This window comes from Spea bombifrons, chromosome 4 (assembly GCF_027358695.1).
Source record: "Spea bombifrons isolate aSpeBom1 chromosome 4, aSpeBom1.2.pri, whole genome shotgun sequence".
NCBI lineage: Eukaryota > Metazoa > Chordata > Amphibia > Anura > Pelobatidae > Spea > Spea bombifrons.
In genome coordinates, this window is record NC_071090.1 from 40,346,252 (window position 1) to 40,368,528 (window position 22,277).

At 38.3% G+C, this 22,277-nt stretch overlaps 1 protein-coding gene across 1 annotated transcript; it reads right to left on the minus strand.

The window, feature by feature from the left end:
- Positions 1-1,334: 1,334 nt before the first annotated feature.
- LTA4H (leukotriene A4 hydrolase) lies at positions 1,335-13,327 on the minus strand. The gene is made up of 19 exons (XM_053463108.1): positions 13,101-13,327; positions 11,624-11,754; positions 9,590-9,710; positions 9,059-9,127; positions 8,231-8,335; positions 7,662-7,714; positions 7,159-7,231; positions 6,762-6,902; positions 6,518-6,541; positions 6,129-6,199; positions 5,663-5,774; positions 4,880-5,024; positions 4,113-4,216; positions 3,853-3,923; positions 3,042-3,096; positions 2,487-2,582; positions 2,184-2,266; positions 1,852-1,956; positions 1,335-1,625 (listed from the first exon to the last, which is right to left on the minus strand). The coding sequence occupies exons 1-19, from the start codon at positions 13,245-13,247 to the stop codon at positions 1,508-1,510; spliced, it is 1,824 nt and encodes a 607-aa protein (XP_053319083.1). The 5' UTR covers positions 13,248-13,327; the 3' UTR covers positions 1,335-1,507.
- Positions 13,328-22,277: the final 8,950 nt, after the last annotated feature.

Consider the following 22,277-nt stretch of genomic DNA (forward strand, 5'->3'; position numbering starts at 1 on the left):
TTTTATCGAGACTTTCGTGTTATTTTTGTCACAAAACCATTTCCAAAGACATTTAAATGCCCTGCAAGAGATGTGCAAACAAACATCACTCCGCATGTGATATTCTCCCATCCATGTGTGGAAAGTGTTGCAATTGTATGGTTTTCAAAATGTATATATCTTTACAGCAGTGTGTCCTTTTTGCCAAAGCATTACCTGACTGCACCATGTTCAAATGATTGGATGTAGCTGCTAAGCTGGACCCATGTTCTGCAGGGTTTTCAAACAAGATCCTTAATGAATTGGCCATTTAACCTCCTTTACTGTATTTATTTTGTGTGCGCGAACACACAAAAATAATTTGCCCTACAACAAACACAATAGCTGTAACTACAGCCAAGCATCTTGGATTCATCACAGCAAAGTATGATTTAGCCAAGGATTATCTGCAAACCACCTGAATAGCCTTGCACTACATGCAAATGTCCAGCAGGGGTCAGCATTTGTTCAGTGTACCAGTGGCAGCTCATACAATGTATATGATTGAAAAGAATGTTTGGATGAACCTAGCATATGACTGCAGCAAGAGCGTGTGAACGCATGTTTTATAAACAGCAACAAGTAAAACTAATTTAGTATAATAAATCTTTAAGTCTTGGCAGGTACGAGGCACCACAATTCCTTTAGTTGAAAATTCACAGGTTAATAAACCAAAATGAAGTTAAAAAGCGGACTCTTATAGCAGTTGTAACCTAATTCTGCATAACCTAAACATTAAAGGTGCACCCCTTCCATAGCAATAAGGGGATGAGAACTTTAGTTCCGGGGCTGTTCCACCATTTATGGACACCGCTTTCTCAGACATGTGTAGTCTAACTGTAACACGTAAGTATAGTAACATGGGTGTTTTTTGTACCATCAGTAGCAATTTGAAAGGACTCTGATAGGCGTCTAGGTTCATATTGTTGTCTAGTTTCACAGCAGGTGATGAACTAGGTACCCTTAACGAGCCATTTTTATTAGTGGATTCCACGCTTCCAGTTCCGCAGCCCATGAGAACTTGCAAAACAACTTGCAAGTTTAGGAAAAGCTATCTGGGAAACTTCTAAAGGGGCTACCCCTGAGACTCTTGACATATTAACCTTTCAATAGCCCATCCCGCTGGTTCTATGTAGTAACTCACCAAAGTTGTTAAGCAAATTACTCTTAATTCCAGTCTCACGTTAACCTTGACTTTCCATTATTCAAAGATTCACTTATCTGAGTCACCTGCATTCATGCAGGGATATCAATCATGACAGACTGGTAGAAAAAACGCAGAGGCTCAGATGACTCAAGTCACAACATGCGGTGGATTGCAGTCAGTGTAAAAGATATTTATCCAATTTTTTTTTCTTCAAATCAAGCATTACATGATGAAAACCACAAGCATAAAAAATACATCTCTAGGGAGTGAACTCCATACAAAGTTTTGGTTGCGTAAATCTAGAGATCATTAAGGCGGAATCAATAGAGCATTGGCTATGCATTAGTTAACGTGCAGGTCTTTCGCCACCAGCATTTCGGTCACAGGGTGCATATAGGCTCTGTTTTTAAGGAAGGTGCTTACAGCTTCATCTCGTGCCTTATCAAAGTTGTAAAGATCACTGGAGAGGAAAGAAAACACAAGGCAACAAGTACTGAGTGTGGTGTTACCAACGGATGCTTCACTTAGCAACAGATCTATATTTTACAAAGTTCTGTTTTCTTAATTATATGTTGCCCCTGCTAAAGGGTTAACAGAACAACAAACTACCAAAAACTAAGACCAACTGGCATGTTACCGGCAGTTATACCAGGCTTTACTTGTCCTTTTTAGGTGAAGTCACTTACCGATACAATGGTCGTGTAAACTTCATTCTCCCTTGTTCTGTTGCCATTTTGAGCGCTAATGGGATAACTTCCTCCCACTTTGCTCGAATACAGAGACGCAGCCACCTAAGCGATATAAAAGAACGATAGCCGTTATGCGATGGTGTATAAATGGAATATTTCACAGTTAAAACTCTTCTGCCTTCCTTGATATTAAGAAAAAAAAATTAAAACCTGATTTAATTAAATTCAAAATGTCAAAGTTACATTACTAGTAAGAGGACTAGATTTTAATGTTTCTCCCCTCTCAGATGCATTCAATAATGTAATGTGTTTTTTTTTCTGCCACAAACCTGAATCTTATTTCGGAATTTTTTACTTCATTAAAGTTGTACACTTCTTGCATGCGCTTGACGTGAGATACTGGAAGTGGTTCCTATAAACAAATATAAATAAGAAAATGTAAAACTTTTTTTTTTTAAACTAGTTAACAGAATATGATTAATATAGAACTTTAATATTCACTTGTGGAATAGAAATTTGCAGGCTTGTGGTGCTTTGTAAACAGTAAACGGGCGCATGCATTTTCTTCATCTTTACTGGAACTCTTGATTAAGGATTATAATTCATCCCAAACAGACAATCATTAATTTTACCTGAAGTAGCAATAGAGTTAGGAGCTCTATTCTCTGATGGGAAGAAATGTCTTTCAAATCCTCAGCACTGAAGGAGCTCAGGTCACATTCCTTAGCCTAGAAGAAGTTGGAAAATTTGTGTATAATTAGTGACGCACACACACACACACACACACACACTTTAAACTGTTTCAAATACAATGACACTGCTTTTAGGATACACAATAGCAAACGTATGTTAAAGAAATTCTAACTTCTCTCATTATATCCGGAAGAATTTGTTTCATTTCCAGGTATGATTTTTTAATTTCAAGTTTGTGAATAGTGGAAACATTGCTTCACTTATACATCATTTTATGTAAACATGGAAGATGTTAATAAAAAACAGCCCTCTAAAGTGCACTGTAAGCCTGCAAGAGCAGGAACATCTTCTCTTTCTGTACCAGGAATGTTGCTTTTATTTTTTTGTTTTTTCCATTGGCCCTCATATGTAATAACGCCATGGAACTCTTAATATGTGTGATAAAACACATTATATACAAGGGTAACATTTTTTTATATAAAAAAGGTCCTTACCTCAACCCATCTCTTGCTGAGAGCAATACAAGCATTTGCGAGAGTCATATCATACCTGATAGGAAAAAAAGAAAGTAGCAATGAGCAAGAACTGTTCCACTGGCTGCTATAGTGAATGCTTACATTTCACTGCTCTATACATAACCCCCGGCATGTCGGCTGATCTAAACGCTCTATAGTAATTCGCACTAACGTTTATTAGCAATGTAAAAACACTGTGCCAAAAGGGATCTTAAAATCTACCTGATGAAAAAGAAAGAAAGCAGTGGAAGGAATTGTTTGCAAGCATAGATTTTGGTTTATCTTACTGTATGTAGATTTTTAGCAAACATGAATATAAAGAAACTTTTGAGAAGGCCATCAGCATTGGCATTAAATTAGGATATACTTTACTTCGTAATCCAAGTTTCTCTTCTGACTTGCCATTTCTCCTCTTATCTCTAGTCAGCCCGTTACAGTAATAGTGTAATAACTGGGTATTTCAAAAAGACTGCAATCAACCAGGTACATGTTCTCCCAAACAGAGCTCAATGTAACCCTGTAGCCTGCCACCCCACTAAGGAGGCCCAGGGGTGACCCTAAAGGTACACCTAAACCGTTCTTATGACTGGGAATGATGGGTAGTTATTGAAAATTTGCCCTGTGTATTGAAACTAACAAGTTAAAGCATTTAGATGCCAAGTCAACAGCAAAGCAAGGCTAATTAGTTTTAATACAACACACTCGTTACTTTTTTTCTTCATATATCATAAGTGGAAGCTTTTAGGCTGTGTGCCACACGCTTTAGATTATTTCTGCAGAACACACTTACTTTGGCTGTACTGGTGGCATACCAGGGGTATTCATCCATCCATCCCAGTCCACTTTGTCAAGAATCTCTACCTACGTAAAGGAACACAACATACATCCCAGTGACGTCAACAACAAAAAAACATACTGGGCTAAAATTGAGTAACCATATGGTCAATGTAGTGACCTTGGATTAAGTTAAACACCCACCCAGGTTTGCTGTTATTACTGGCTGGTGCATTCCAGCCACAAGTTAAAGCAGACTAAATGCAGCTCCTCTACCTTGTCTTTGAAATAGGAATACAAGAATTTCTTCCAATCTTCTGTAGTCACTGTCTTGTAGGCAAACACCTGGAGATAATTCTTCAGGAAACCCAGGAAAACAGCTTTGGATTGGAGGAGGAAATATAAAACACCTTAGTATAAGCAGATGTAATGCATTGTTCTTTCTAGCTATCTTTCCAGCAATATAGAACCTGAGGATTTTTGCACTTAGAACGCATCTCCACATAATATATACAATATAAATGTCTCTCAACATTCAGATTTCTCACTGCTGCATATTCCGTGGAATTCTCAATGTATCTAGACTGGAGATTAAGGCTCTTCTGAGCAGCTTAATATTCGCATTCACACACTTGACTCTTAAAGCAATTTTCTGGTGGCACTGCAAGATATCTAGAATTCAAGAAAGTATACAGCTATCCCAAGGAACAATTTGAAAAATGCAGACTAGATGAGCCAATTGGACACCATCTATAATAATAAAAAAAAGGAAGTCCCAAATATTTCACAGTCAACCAAAACCATGAAAGATAATAATCTTGAGAAAAGAGTGGGCTGATAAACATGTTACAGAAAAAAAAAATAAATATATATATATATATATATATATATATATATATATATATATATATATATATATATAACATGTATATTATGAACTCATCAGCACATACCGAAGCAAGGAGGCTTTAAAATAACATTGTGTCACAATTTCTACGTTCATATCTCATCCACACATGGGCATGTTGCACATTTTCACAGACCTGGCCCTCCCAGAAGCTGCTCTAGGTAAAACAGCAAAGCAAAGCCTTTCTCATAAGGAACAGAGGAAAATGCTTCGTCCACATCCACTTCATGTAGATTGGGAACAAGATTTGTAAGTACATTACTGGCTCCGAATGTGTTCACCTGGGAAAAATAAAATATACAAAGCCTCCTTAGTACACAACAGGCATTCTACAGCATCTGGGAGTTTATATCTGCATATCCTGTAGTTTATGGATAACATTAAGGACAGTTATTCATTACACTCTGGATATTTATATGAAATGTGTAAAATCTAAATCAAGTAAGTTCCATTCTCTACTACCAGTGTCAAGGCCAGTCATCCTATATCAGGTCTTTGTTATGCTCATAAAAAAAAAAACCATACTCCAACCAGAACAATTTAGCCTTTTGTGTATTTAAAAAAATATATATTTATTATTGACTGATGTGTCATTTATGCACGACAAGATGATCATATACCTCATGGTGATATGATACGCATTAAATCTACCCCCACTGAAGACACAGCTTTTACTTTTTGGTTACGGACATTATTTTGGAACATCCTGAATGCAGATTAAACACATTAATTGCGTAGAATGACTAAAATACTTGGTAAGCGCTGCAGGGCTACACTTTTCACATTAATTCCCACCTATTGTACTTACTAAATGACTAAACCGTGAAGCATATAGTACATCTGTGTCATACATACAATATAAATATGATAAATATCCATACTGATTGAGAGGCGCTTTGATAGAACATTAAAGACCTACAGCGTTTTGCAATTCTTTCCATCCACCCAAAGCCTTGAACTGGCGGAACTCTTCCCCATGAAGGAGTCCATCAATTCTGCGTTCCAAATAGACGGTATGACCTTCGTTTAACCTGAAAATCAGAACACTGAGGATAAGCACTGCTCTTATGCCTTAGGAAGGTACCTTATACTATGCATTTCAGTCTCGAGCAAGGACCCGACGGTACTTTACGGATACAGTTGTCTTTTGTCCAGCTTCTGCAGAGAAGGCAGTACAGGAGCTTTTGCTTTCTAAACAATTCTGCAAACCTCCCTCAAAAGACCTGAGTAACCAATTTAACTAAAAAAAATATCTACTGGTGCTCATGCCATCGATTTAGGAATGGAGAGAAGATTTATCCCTGCTATGCACCTCCTAAATCCACCTATTACCCAAAAGCCAATCTGACAAATTAATCAACTGCGGAAAGAATAACGACACATACCAAAAATTTTCCCAAGTTCTGTTTGTAACCAAATTTCCTGTCCAGCTGTGTGAAATTTCATGTGCAATAACCTTTAAAATAGCAAAATTGAAAAGTTAAACGCACTTCTGGCAACATCTTATACAATGTGAAGGTCCAAAAAAAAAAAAAAAAAAAAGGGGGGAAGGAGACAGATGTAGAAAGAGAGTAGATAAAGAGGAGACTGGGTGGGAAAAGATCATACACTCACTGTGCACTACATTTTGTCAAATAAAGTAGATGATATAACCTAAAGGAGGTTCCCCTAACAGAAGAAAAGGGGCATATATTTACAATAGTTGACCGCTACATGCTGGTTACCATAATGCATAACATATTCGGGTAAAAAGGTATGAATAATAAACACTTACACTTGCTAGAGAGCGATCACCAGCCTGTACAAACAAAGAAATATTTTGTTTAAAACCAAGCCAACCGAAAGTCATAGAAAACTTAGGTTCCCCCTGGCCAGTACAGCCCATCCCAGAACACCGTTACATGCAGCACCCCCTGCCCCTATCAGTTGGCACCCTAGCTATGGGCGAGTACTACCGAACCGAGCAGTACAAGTGACTAATTGTAAGTGCACTCAAATTCCTGGTGTTCCTCACTTACCAGAAGAGTTGGAGTGACAAAAGTGAGGCAAGGGTTCTCCATACCACCATAGGGGAACGAGGGAGGCAATATAAGCAGGTCATATCTTTCCCAAACATAAGGGCCAACCAGATCTTCTGCGTATTTCAACATTTTCTCAGTCTGTTCAAAACATGCAAGCATACAAAATATATCAAAGGATACACAGTTTACAGTGCAGATATGAATAATCAACAGCAACCCCACAGTAAATGGGCAACAGGAGTGCTCACAGTTTTAAAGCGCTTCTCAAGAACATAAACTGTTACTGGACTACAGGAAAACCTTACACTTATGATAATGTTCTCATAGTTCTTCTTAGGTTTTACACATCTCCCCCTCCACCTTGAGCATAGAAAAAGGTAACACTAAAGCCTACCTCAGCAAATTCATACACAGAGGCCTCCAAAAGTTCCTTCTCTGTCCACACGGTCGTCCTTGGACCAACACTCCTGTACAAAAAAAAATGCTCAATCACATATTTTAGCAGCAATATTCACATTCTTATAAGGCATTGTTCCACCAGCTTGGCCATGCAATAGACCAAGGCAGTAACCAAGGGGGCACAAAGCAACACTGCACACCACCAGGTTTTCCCTCAAATTAGACAGACTAGCCTCATGCCGCAAAATCCCTGTTATTTAGGGCTCTATCAAAAATAAAGGAAAATACAGAAGGGCTGTTGCCTCTCACAGTCTAATGATGTTGACCCATGGTGGACTGCATGGAAGCAAGCGCACAATGTTTATGCATAAGCAAAATTAAACACAAGGTAGTGGTAGTATTAGGATTGTAGAAACTAATAAATATTTAAAATATTTACTTCAATAAAATGCTTTTTTGGGTTTTTTTTTTTTTGTTTTTTTTTTAGAATCAACTCACCTGCCCTCCAACGCTCCAACAACCAGGGCAATCAGATAGCTGGGTATAGGGACCTGTGCAGGGATGAAAACCAATTGGCACCTTTTATTGTTAGCTGGCTTTAAAGCTTCATCCTGACTTTTCATCACAGATCAATACAGTATATTTTTATGTAAGAGGCTGGAGAATAAGGCCACCATGCCACTCTTGGAGAAGTATACCGGAAGACCTGTCCCAATAACGTCTAAGTATCTGCTCTAACAAATATAGCATGTGTATGCATCAGATAGAAAGGAATGGATTAAGTCTACCCTACAGATCCCAAGATTGTGGATCTGGATGTAATCTATTTACAACACACAAATCTGATTTAGACCATGGGATTACTAAACAAGCAAAAACAAACTAACAAAATTGGATTGACATCATTACTACACTATATGCAATACAAACGGAAACAAAGACTGTTTCATATTTATCAAAGAAAAAAATGAAAAATGTTGAACCTGCTGTGAATGTTTCTTTGATTAATACATATTTCACACCATTGCCCTTATATTGTTCATTTTGTTAGTCTGCACAGATCTTACATTTTGTTTAAAACGATAAATCTTCCTGCTGTTGTCATCTGGATCTGAAATTTCTCCATCATGAAGAGCGCTCATTAACGCCACCAGCTCCTTAGGAACCGAAATCTAGCGGGGTGGTCAGACAAGTAAACATTACAACTTAAAAGGAAAACATAGAACGTTTATTTTATACAATAGGACTGTAAGTTGATTCGGGACATCATGCAATCCCTTTTGAAGAGGAAATTGATTTTTTTTCCATGTTACCTCTCAAATATCTTCAAGTTCTACTCAAACTTTCCATGAAGAGCAAATCTATTGCAGTGCCCACCTCAGCCCTGCTGCGACAGGTTTACTACTGGCTGGATCTGGGCATTGAGAATAAATAACATGCTCATGCTACTCGATTCCCTGTTGCGGCCGGGATCAGTACTGGATCCTCTGTGTACACATGTAAGCCTGTTAAGCAGGCCTGGGTGCCGGCACAGGGGAGATAGAAATCGGGTCTAAATAACACCTGTTACAGAAATGCTATGCAGCACTTTGGAATACAGGACAACAACTTTTTATCATCCATTTTCCCCACGGAAAAGGGAAAAAAACAAGTTGACTGTTCCTTCTAAACAGCAGAAAAGCCTAACCCTCCATTGTTCGTGTAGATTTTTTCCTGAATCTCAAATTTTCTGGAATATATGGAGTAAAGGTGCTATAAGATATAGCTTGAGGAATTACTGGGTAATGTCACCATCGATCAACGGTGTAGTCATTACCTGTAGGCATGTTAAAAACGGCAACAGCACAGACTAGCACATGCTGGATGTTGCCCGGCTATCTATAGTCGCTACAAACCTGGCAGTAGTAGGTGAATTTCACCGATGGGGTATCTTGGCAGGGGATGATGGTTCTGCAGTGGGTAGCCTAAAAAAAAAAAAAAAAAAAAAAAAAAAAAGTTTGATAAAAAGTCATGCAATTCATTTAAATTATGAATTAAAATGTGTGTTCTCAATTGCTTTGATGTTCTACATGTCATCTTCTAGGCATAAATAAATTCACATGAATCATGTTTTTTTGGGGGGAGCATCAGTATATTAGATTGAATAATACTAGCTGACTTAAGGTTCCTTTGCACATTCGCATAAACCCAGAGAAGGTCTCAACTTGCGTTATGTGATGCAATTTACTCTTTACAACATTCCAAATTATATGCAAATAACAGCAGCGCAATTGGGCCACATCCATGGAGAGAGCGGTCTGTGTGTATAAGGACCTATTGAGCCTTGGTGCTGCTCAGTTGTTACGTGTACAGAACAGTGTGTTTCTATATATCAAGCAACACATCTATAGGGGTTACACTTCAGAAAGCAAAATAGAGCTTGTCACCTGGCATTGACTGAAGAGATAAGGATGAATCTTCCCTGCTGTCTGTTCTGGTTTAAGCCACTGGAGAGCTGATGACTTGGGAGAGGTTTCAGAGCTGATGTCCACAACGATCTCTTGACCCCTACATACATAAAGAATAATTTAGAAGTATTCTAAAAACATCCAAAAATCCCTGTTACACCTACAATGACCCAAGGGTCCCACCCTTGGTACACAAATTAACAAATTCTCAGTAATTACACAAAGCAGTGTTGAACGTCTCGTTAATGCAGCATCTACATTGCTTTTTCCATCATTTGTCCTTGGTTTCCCTCTTGTGCTCTCTGCGTTCTTCTGGAAAACCAACGGGGGTGCCTGCGGTCAGTTTATCCTTAGACCCCGTGCTTAGGGATTGACTACATAGTACGACTGATCATGTCCTGGTGTCTAAGCCATCCACAGCGATGCCAGGAAAAAACTTGGCTCTGTCAACAGAGTACCCTTTGAGACGGGTTACTGCATTCATACTAATGACACAGTGGTGAACAATCTAGCTTGACACATGATAACCATATGGCCCTTCATTTATAAAAACAATCATGCAGGAATGTGAAGCGCTAGATGCAAAATGCTAATTCTCCATATGAATTTCCACATTTAAAATAGGCCATTTGGTCAACATCTGCCTGCCCTGTGAATCAATCTGTAACTGCTTAATTTTAGTAAAACGTACGGGGACCATTTTGTAATTGAATCCATAATCCCAGTTTCAGTCTGTTAGGATGTATCTGCGTGACATGCTAGATATATCTTTTATTCCTCTTTATATTTTGTGCCAAATAAATAGGAGTATCCACAGAACATTATTAAAGTGGCAACATTTCACATGGTTAAATAGCTCTAGGAGTGTAATCATTCAGTAGAACTAAGAGGAAAGTTCCCAATACAACTTTTGGTTTTATTAGGAACAACCAAAGAGCAGCACCTCTAATATAGAGAACACACACACACACACACACACCTTTTCTGAATGGGTTATAAGACTTGTATTCCGTTAGAGTCGACTACCATCTGGTGTTATGGTTACCAGACCTTTTACTAATTAAATACAGCCCTCCGAGTTTTCGTCTAGAAGGTGTACATGGTAAACGCCAATTTTACTGCAGTAATCGCAAAGCGCACAGAGAAAATAAGTTAGTAAGAAAAGTTCAGAGCATTGCAGGCAGCCATGTCCCCATCAGCACTAACCAAGCAGTAGACTTTGCACTGATACAAAGTCTGAGAACTTCATACTGCAATAATTGCGATAGGAAGTCTGCTAATTCATGATCCAATAACGAACACAGAACTTTACCCTCTTGAAGTGTGCATTTTTAACAGATAACACTTCCCGAAGTACAGGGCAGGATGTAAAAAAAAAAAAAAAAAAAAATGAAAATGTAGAATTTAGTAGCCATCCTCACATCCTTAGCAGTCAAGAAATGAAAATGCCTTGTATGAACTCCACCATGGGTTAGAAATCTTTACGGCTGGCAGCTTTAAACTGGCAGACATTAGCAAGTACTAATTACAAGGGATAGATCAGAGAAACGTCAGAGATGCCTAAGGCTTTTATAATGTATATTGGATTTAGCAGAATAAATTGGATAGGAGCATTTAATATTTTATAAAGCCAAACAAACATTATTTAGAAGAAAAACAATTAGGTGAATTACAATTCTGTTTACTTAAATAGGTGCTGAATATTCAATTTATCTAAAATACACATATTGCTGAAAATTGGGGTTAAGCATCAGGATCTTCTCACCACAGACACCAGCAGAATAGTCAAGACAAGACCAAAGGCTGATTAAGGTCCGAATCTCGGGGAGACCAGATGGCCAAATGGCTCTGATCTGCCACCGAGTTCTATGTTTATAGAGCTCATGTACTTGTGTACAACATGCACCCCTAAGTGTAATAAAAAGGGGGGATGCGAGTACTAGGTTTTACAGCAGGTAAAGGGGTGCACAGATCAAACAATTTCTATGTCATTCCGAACAATCTAGGTTGTACCTTGTGAGGGGAAACGGGAGAGTTATTTCCAGAGGGGTTCCTTTAAACTTGTGACTTGTCCCAAGAGAATATTTTGCCTCTTGCCCATTTACTGAAACTTTCTTTATGGTCAGATCCTTGGTGTCAAAAATCTGGAGGGAAAAAAAAATAAAAAAAAAGGATTATTCTCTCCCAAAATACTTTGTCGGGAAGTTTACAGTTCACAAGTTAATAAAATAGTTTTGCTTGATATACTACAAGATAAAATGATTTTTCCATGCTGGTCAGCAAGTTCTACACCATTCATAAAGATGGCACTACTTTCGAACACAGATTATTGATGCTGAAATATCTGTTTTAATGACAAAGATGGGATGAGAATCTTTGCACTATAAAAATTCATGATACTTAAGACATCCTGGCACAATATTATTTCTAAGAGACCGGAGTTGCAGTATCATGAACGTACAGAAATGATTAGCTGTCAACCGAGGTGTAAACGTAAACCGAATGTGTAATCCAAGTTGTCCTTGCAAAAGATCAGATTTCAAAACTGCTAAGTACAGTCTCCTCGGCCAAATGCAGAACCACGATAGCAAAGCCTGTTTATTGGAGCGTAATCACTTCTTCATTAAAGGCAATGTTCCACTTATTGTGCTGAATTAAGCAATTTGTTCAGATGAGCCTTTATAATGCACAACTATCCTGCTTTAGTGAATAGACCCCTTTGTGTGCATAAAGTTATAAGAACTACATGCCATTAATTTTATCTCAGTGGAACATCACCTTTACTTGGAAGTATTTGTCTTGCGCAATGACTCAAAGGGATGTAACGGTAAAGTGAATACGTTACAAAACTTAAATAAAGAAAGATTAAAATAAGCCTATCAGAGTATTTATCATAGTTCACTTAACTAACTCTGGAACAAACCAATGTTATGAAATCTCACCAAAAAATATTTCGATCCCATGGTAACCCAAATACTTGGCTTCCTACTCATACATTATACAGACAAATAAGTGCCTTGGGCAATCACGATCACATGCAGCTTAGTTTGCCTATGAAAACATTTTTTGTTCCAAATTAGAAGAGCTGCCATGCCCTGTCCAATAGCAGCTAGTGTTTTATTGCAAAAACAAGAAGACAGATTAAAACACATTTCATTTATCAGTACATGCATTTGCAATCAATGATGCTGCACATTATTTCAGGTCAACATTTCAAGTGCCCGGTCTCTGCCCAAAGGCAGCACGGCTGTAGCCGGTGCCCCGGTCCCTGCCCAAAGGCAGCCAGGCTGTAGCCGGTGCCCGGGCCCTACCCAAAGGCAGCCAGGCTGTAGCCGGTGCCCCGGTCTGGGCCCAATAGCAGCCTATGCCTGGTCCCTGGCCAATAGCAGCCAGGCTTGTGTCCAGCTCCTGCCCAAGGGAAGCCAGTCTGCAGCCGGTGCCCGGTCCCTGCCCAGCACTCAGGAAGCAGCCCTCTCCCATGTCACCGTACCAGCTGGCTCAGGGAGTCGTGCAGCCCCCGCACGGTCAGGGAGCTGGAGGCTCGGATCACCCGACAGTCGAAATCCACGCAGAGTTTGAGGTTGATGTGTCTGGTGATGAACTGATCCGCGGAGGCGAACGAGCTGGGATCGGCCATGGCTACGAGGAGATCGCTGTCCAGTGAGCGCTGAACACAGAATCAGAGCGTGACAGCCGAGAAGCCGATAGAAGAGAGGTAAAAATGCAACAGCGCTCCCAGCGTGCAACGGGGCAGCAATGCGCGGGGCATCATGGATAATGTAGTCTCATTCTACTTAATCCTCAACAAATGATGTTGCACGAATTGCTGACCTGTACTTTTCAAATAGTTAATCATGATCTATTATGCGCTTTAGTTTTAATACAATTTATACCAAGAATGTGGCACTAATGTAAAAAAATATTTCACTTGTTCATCTCATTTATGAACTGTGGTGAAATCCAAGTTAAAGGATATGGCTTAATAAGTATTTTTTATAACATTTGAATGTGTGATTTATTGCAGAAAAAGAAAACATACATAAAAACATATATATATATATTTATCTATATATATATCATTTCATTTACATTATATTCCGGTTAGCATGTAAAGTAAATTGGCGATGTTACTTTTCACGCATCATATACTTCTCACACAAGGTTTAATGCTTTTAGGGTTTCCATAGTCTACCCGGCTTTAACCCATTCATTCATTTAGGGACTGTTATGAAACATAATGTATGTAAAAAAGGGCCTTTCATTTCCTGTTCTTCTGTCTTCCTCCTTTCCCTGCTAAGTGCATTTTAATAGCTTTCATCTCAGACGCTTATATGTAAAAGTTGCTTCCTTTCTGGCTGCTCAAACTCAACCTCGCTTTTACCGTGGGGTCATGTACAGGTCGACGGGCCCTCTGTGAACAATTTTGGACTGGCCCTTGGGGCCTTTTGGCATATAGGGGGGTAAAAGGCATGTCATGGGGCAGCGTGGCATATAGGGGGGTATAAGGCAAGCCTGAGGGCAGATGTGCATAACTGGGGGGGCAGGTTGGCAAATAAAAGGAAATAAAACCAAAAAAATATATAATTTTTCTCAGCTTTTATTAAATATGAAAAAAAAGTTTACATGAATTAATAAAGAAAGTTTCATACAAGAATTTTAAAAGGGAAGCATTCATCAAACAACCAGGTTACAAAGTTTTGTAAATATACAGTGTAGATACAACAGGATATTTTGAAACCAAATTCCGCAGAACATCATATCAGCACTTTTCAGTAAGGAGTGAGTCAGAATGTATATTGCGTAATAAATGTTACATAATACAAGTCTCAGCCCTTACAACAGATTTTACAAAAATACTGAATCTAGACTCATGGTACTGGCCTTCAGCATTTCCCTTTGGTATGTAACTTTAACCCCTAAACCCATTAAAGACAATGCATTGTGAGCCATGTACGGGCTTAGTCGTGAAGGGGTTAAAAATGTCATTTTCTAAAATATATTAAAGAAAAACAGCTTAACAACTATATTATAAGTGCTCTACCAGAGATGCAAAATGATATATATATATATATATATATATATATATATATGTATATATATATAAATAAATAAATATATATATATAAAACATTCATAAAAAAAATATTAAATATACGAATGGATATAATTTCTGTTTTATAAATACGGTAGCACAGTTTTTCATGAATATAACAAATCCATTGCGCTGTACCATATGAATCACCTTCATGGAATGCAGAATGCAACGCCCTTTAGCGTAGATAGAGACTTCAAATCAGACCAGGCTCCACGGTTTGAGAGAATGATGATTTCACATTTCCTAACAAAAAGTGTGTATGATGGTAACACGTGACTTGCATTGACTGAAGAGGTTAAGGGTGAATCTTCTGTCTTCTCTAGTTTGAGAAATTGAAGAGTTGATGTCTTTTTAGCAGATCTCCACAAATATATTGACTGATGCAGAATGTGATTCATTGTATTAAAACGTGTTAAATGTACAAAAGCTATGAACAAAAAAAATGTGTTTTTTTTCCAGTTACTTGACAGGCGAGCTTTTTATTTGTGTGTGTAGCATTACGAAATATGTTTCAGGTGAACCCTATAAAAGTTCAGCTATTGTTAGTTGTATTTGTAGGAGTAGCAAGACTTGCAAAGGCAATGATATGCCAAGTGTCTTACTACAAAAGTTATTTCAATTAAGTCATTACCAGAAAAATGACCCAAAAAAATTGTTTAGTAAGCAAATCAGTAACACTAACAGATCCTGATAAGGTTTCAGACTTTGTACTTACAACGTCTTACATGTTATTTGCAGAATAAAACTACAATAGACAGATAACCGGTTCTAAATGTAGGCATATAGCTTTTCACGCTGCAAAGTTCAACAGGTCTGTTGGAAGGCTAGTTTGCAACACAATGCAAGCCAAGCCACATTGACAAAAATTGGCAGGTGCTCAGGGACCAAGCTTTACAATGACCCACATCAGCTGACTAATGTGCCCAACTAATGTGAAGTCATAAGGGGATTCAGATGGAAAGAAGGAAAAAAAGGAAAAAAAAATAGATATTATGATGAGGGATATACAGATACTTCATGAGAGGGAGCAAGGACATAGACGTGCTTGATGAACTGTTACACCTAGGGCCCCTTTCATGTGTTTGAGATGTTGCTATCATCATGCAATTAGACATATTCAATACAATTTTTGAAGCCAAGAAATGAGTTGATGCAGCTACATAACATTCATAACCTGGGTCTAAATGATATACCACTTGAAAAAGGTTAATGTACTAGAATACATTTCCCATAAGCTCTTCTCTGGACAAAGGTCTCATTACTAGATCTATAATTGCATTGAAAAGAATGTGATCAGGAATAGTAAGGTAGAGACCATGTAGTATAATTCTTACACCTTTATATCAAATGGTGTGCATGTTGTATTCTTTAATGACTTACTTTCTTTTTATATACCACAAAGTCTTTACTAATGTACTGAACTGGCCACCAGTCTCCACCATGTCTTCAAGGGGAAGTGGAGAATACTGTGATAAAATCATTGATAACCCAATCAACCGATTGCAATACATTTTTTCATAAGTTCTAGGCAATAATCATTTTTGTGCAATTATTTATGTTCTGGGTTTTTACCTGTGCAGTGTTTTCCATCCACAAATGTGGAAAGCAAAATCATACCCTTAGCATCACTGACCAAAAAAAATATGAAGGCAGGTTTTTCCAGAATCACAGGGAATTTCAACAAAATTTCACAAATTTGTTCAGGTAATTTTCTAGCGCGCTGCCGTCAGTTGTCAATTTGCCATGTTCAGGAACACAATGGATTCTCAAGCTATGCCTAATTCAGCAACACAACCAGACAAACATTGGTGTCTCCTGTAAGGGGCAAGATGATAATTTAAGCAATCAGGGGCCATCATAGAAAGATAATTTTAATAGATTTGGTGGCCTTAAATGAACAAATCAGGGTAAAAAATAAATTATGCTAATAAAGAGATAAGGAAGTTGTATATTAAGTTAATTATCGCTTTGAACTTGGCTTTCCAAAAACTGCAGGTGCCTGTTTATGGTAGTAATAATAATACACTTTGTATAACGGTGCTTCCTTTTTAATATGAAAACCTAATCTATAACACTCACTACAATTTTTTTCTTTTTTCGCAAGGATGTAAGGCTACACTTCATGGTGCTAATTCCATTTACGGTAATTTGCAAAAGAAGAGTACTAAGCACATTCAAAACTTACCAAACTAGTAGACGCATATTAAAGGTGCCGTTCCACATAGTCTACTGAATTTACCATTCTTGCAACCATTCTTGCTTTACAAAAACAATTCCTGCCACTGCTTAATGTCCAAACATTTCCCATTAATAATTACCGGTACTTAACTGTGTAAAAAGCTGCCTGACTTGTCCTTGTGATTAAACTGGTCCAAGGAAAAAATAGCATGACTGTAGAACAGCACCTCTGAAAAAAAGACACTTTAACACATTATTCACTAAAATCAAAGAACTGCAGCAACCCGCTGGTATTTTCACGGCACACGTGGTCAGTAAATGCTGCGAAGTAAGACAGAAGAGCATTTTCAATATAACTTGGTTGTGAAGATATGTGTTTTAGCTTACTACTCCCAAACAAGTAAAATGTTAAACTAATTGTACTGCAGCAACTGTCTGAACATCCCCCTTAACTCTCTGCTCTTCTTAATCCAGCTATTGTCTTTTCTCCACTTCTCCAATTTCCACATTCTGTTTTCCATTGGCATGACATAAGAGAACACTTTCCCATAGTGTTCAGTCTGAGGAAGCCTGTGTTGTCTATCACTGTTCTTTATTTTATTCACTCTCATCCCACCTTTCTACACATCTGTCCTCAAATTTTAAGTGGACTTATTCTTCATAAAGTGAATGTTTCTGCTGTTATTTAAACTTACTTGTTTCTCTCTCCTCCATGTAACCTGCCTTCCTTTTTTATAGCATTTTAGAATGAGTCCAAAAGTCCACCATACCCACAGGTTAGCCAAAGATCAGCCAATGAGCTCTTCCGCATGAAGCCTCCACTGAAATTACACCTCAGCCATTGAGAACTGGGGGGAGCCAGGATCTGATCAGGGAACTATTTGCCAGATTCTCTGCTGGCAACATTTACAAAAAAAAGACATAATTATAAAAAAAAGGAAAAACCGTATGGTAATCATAGATGTTAAATGACCAATTAATACAGGGTGTTCTTTTTACTTTATTTGAAAAGGCAGAGAGGGGGGGCATGTGTGAAACGTCCGTCATCAGACAGAGCATGATATTATAAACCTGCTAGGTGCACACAACACTGGATATACTACAAAGATAAACAAGGAATTTACACATATATTGTATTGCCTAAATAATAATAACCACTTAATTTACACTTATTTTTATAATAATACTGACTGGTCTGATTGATTCATAGCTCCTGCACAGCTTTACACTCAGCCTGTGTATGGCAGATGCTGCCGTCTACTCCATGCCCAGCAGCTAGATGCAGCTAGATGCAGCCTGTGCCCGGTAAATCTGTAGGATTATCCCCGCCTCTCGTTAAAAAACACTTATTTTAGAGTCTGTGAAAACACAATACTTCCAGCAAACGCCAGTTTGATGACGTAAAGCTGTTTCATGAACGGATGAAGCAAACTTTGGTGAAAACCCAACTATGCAATTCCTCGTTAGTATAGTGGTAAGTATCCCCGCCTGTCACGCGGGAGACCGGGGTTCGATTCCCCGACGGGGAGGCAAGTGTTTTTTTTCTTCTTCTTTTAATTAACGGTTTAAAATTTTAGAAATGTGTTACATTATAAGGACGCTTGTCTGTAATATTTCATTTATCTATCTATTTTTGTGATGTAATCTAAATTTAACAGGGAATGTGCCATGCAGAATGATTCGTTACTAGAACATTTTAAAAGTGTCCCCAAAACCAAGCCATGATCCATGGAATATGTAATATTTGTCCTCAAGTTTTTTTTATAATTTGTCTTTCGCAATTACTTATAATAATGTATATGTTCTACATAACAGCACACATTTTTTAAAAAAATACTTCCTTAAACACAGTTCCCTTTATGTGGTCTTTTGAAATAGTTCTACGAGTCTGATAAAATATTGTGCATGGTATCTGGATATCATTGCATCTTTATTATAACTACACTGAGGGTTCCCAGCATTTGCGGGTTGTCTATTTTTAAACTTTCGCAGATGTTATACATTTCCATTTTCAAAAGAAAGAAGCAGGCATACTTTGATTCCAACTTCTTATTTCAGATGTCTTCTTAGAAGTTTCGGGGGATATATACAGTATACAATTACCGTATTTATCGGCGTATAACAGGCACTTTTATATCTAAAAAATAAGTTTAAACCCTACCTGCGTGTTATACGCCGATAACTTTCTGTGCTGCACGATCTGCAGCCGCGTCTCCCGCACTTCCGGTTCCGGCGAGGGTGCGTGTTATACGCCGGTGCGTGTAATACGCCGGTAAGTACGGTAGGTCACTGACACAATTTTCGGGGGATATATACAGTATTTACAATTTGGACACTGACACAATTTTCTTTATTTTGGCTCTGTATGTGACCACAGTGGATTTGAACCACCTACCGTACTTTGCCTATAGATGGCGCGGCTCTGCATAAATAAAATGTTACCTCCTTTGTGATGCTTTGGCAGGCCTTTTCTGCCTTATGTTTTGTCTTCAGCAAGTGAAATGCATGCTAGATTAGGTTGAGATCAGGTGGTTGACCCGGCTATTGTACAATATTTCAATTATTTGCCTTTAAAAACGCCTGTGTTGCTTTTGCAGCATGTTTTGGGTCATTGTTCATCCACTTCGCTGAATTCAGGTGAATCCAAGCAGACAATATATTCCTATCCACTTCAGAATTCATCCGGCTGCTTCTGTCACATAATAAATAAACACTAGTGACCCAGTGCCATTGGAAGCCATAAATGCCCATACCACCACACTACCTCCACCGTGTTTTACAGATGATGCGGTATGCTTCGGATCATGAGCCATTCCAAGCCTTCTCCATACCTTTTTCTTTCCATTAAAAAGGTACAGGTTGATCTTAGTTTCACCTGTGAAAAAAATGCTTTTCCAGAACTGGGCTGTCTTTTTTAAAGGTTTTTGGCAAAATCTAATCTGGGCTTTCTCTTCTTGAGGCTTATGAATGGTTTGCGCCTTGTGGTGAACCTTCTGTATTTGCTCTTGTGAAGTCTTTTCTTTATGGTAGACTTGGATAATGATATCCCTGCCTCCTGGAGAGTGTTCTTCACTTGGCTGGATGTTGCAAAGGGATCATCCAGCACTGTTGTCTTCCATGGACGTCCAGGCCTTTTGTGTTGCAGAGCTCACCTGTGTGTTCTCCTAATGTTCCTGCTAACTCTCTGATGGTTTTTTTCTTTTTTTTTTGCAGCCTAAAGGTGTACTGTTTCGCTTGCTTGACAGCATGTTGTGGGTTCACAGCAACAGCTTACAAATTCGAATGCCACACTTCGAATCAACTCTAAACCTTTAACCTGCTTAATTCATGAAGAAATAATAAAGGAATCACCCACACCTGTCTATGAAACAACTTTTGAGTCAATTGTCAAAGTACTTTGGGTCCCTTGAAAAAGAAGGGGCTACATATTAAAGAGCTGTAATTCCTAAACCCTTCCTAAACCCTTCCTCCAATTTGGATGTGAACAACCTCAAATGTAAGCTGAGACACTGTACTTTAATGTAACTGTAACTTGAATTTAGTGAACAAAATGGATGGCAGTTAACTTCCCATGTCTGCATTACATGGAATAATCACCCATTGTCATACACACCCCAACTACATTATTAACTTTTCAACAAGACCCTACACACATTTACACATAGACAGTAAAACATGCTGTATCATTCACAGCTCACTCACACATCTGAGCTCCACCTGCCTCACAAGGTTATTTTTTTAAGTTAGACGCAGGGGTATACCAGTAAATTCTGTGGGTACTTTTCATCACTGCACATGCCAAGAAGTTGGCCAATAGTATGTAAAATCATTGGGTATAGCCAGAGCATCTTGCTCCAGGGCTTTATGTTTAGATAGGAGACGCATTGTAGCTTGGTTACGAACATACAAAGGTATTTAAGGGTCACTCTGGCCCTGAGCATTTCTATTAGATGGAACACAATTGGCAAATATTTGGAGGTCTTGGAAACTAAGCAACTATATTGAAAGGATTGCAATGAATCCTTTTGCACATTTGCATGCCAGAAATGTAAACATAAGGTGACACACAGTTATGATATGCATTAAATTGCGACATACGTTTGCATATAACTCACTTTCCATAAAACTTACGCAAACTATAAAACACTTGCTTCAGATATTTATGTTGCAGTTGTGGTGGCACACAAACACCCTCACATTGGTTTATGCATTTTTTAATGCACATGTGCCCTCAGTAACTATTTATGTGACATTCCTTGCAGAACAAGAGTATTGTTTTAATATCCTTTTGAATTCATCATTTTTAAGATCATACTTTTTAATATGGACCGTCAGGCAAGGTCAAGCGTGCTGAAGTCACACAATTTGAAACACTGCTACCACCTTGAGGCAAAAGAGGAGAATGCATACATTGTAGTGCTTATAGTAATCTTTATTTTGGTTAAAAACATAAATACATTCTTAAAGCATGATAAGAGGTGTCACTCTAATGAGTATAAAACATTGCCAGTTGCTATGTTGATATATATTGTCTGTGTACAAAATTTTGGATGGAATTTCCAAAATTTTTCCGAAGTTTTGTACCTTGGTTCCAAAAAAGTAGACTTGTCTTGCACCATGAAATTAAACATAGAAACATAGAATTGGATGGCAGATGAGATCTTTTCGGTTCATCTAGTCTGCCTATTTTTTCTAATGTAGAAACTCAGTCCTTGGTCTTTATGCACAGGATAGGCTTTATGCCCATCTCATACATGTTTCAATTCCCTCGCTGTATTAACCTCTACAATACATTTGTACCGTATATCAGACTTTTATACATAGCTCCAATGATCTGCATTCATACACACATTTATAATAACTAATCAAAATGACTTTCTAACCGTAACCAAGTCCCTGAGGTTGTGAGACTTTGACATATGTGTGTCCAGGAACTTCCTCTTCTAACAGAGGTTACAGAGGGGCTAGAAACTGCATCTCCACCCAGAAACTGGTTGACATAATGATTGTTACCTCTGTAGATGTAAAATGTTCTATTTCTGATCAAAGACAACCTTTCAAGTTTTCATTGTTTTTAAGAAAGACATTGCTTTTAATACATTCTAATATATAACGATTTATGCTCTACTGTGCAAAACCTATTTAATTAAAGGAACCTGTCATCTCTGAAAACTCCATTTTCTGAACGAGTGGCTTCATGAGGAGGAGAGCTAGCTATCGGTGAAGGCGAGGCTAGTCATTTGCGGGAGTTAGGTATGCACAGGTATGGAGCTTTGGAGGTACGTCTGCAGGGAGTAGAAAGGGAAGCGGGCAGGGAGCTGGCGTGACCAAACACCGCTCCTCTTCAGAGAAAGAGGAAAGTAAGCTAGAGACCCAGGGAAGCATTGCTTCAAA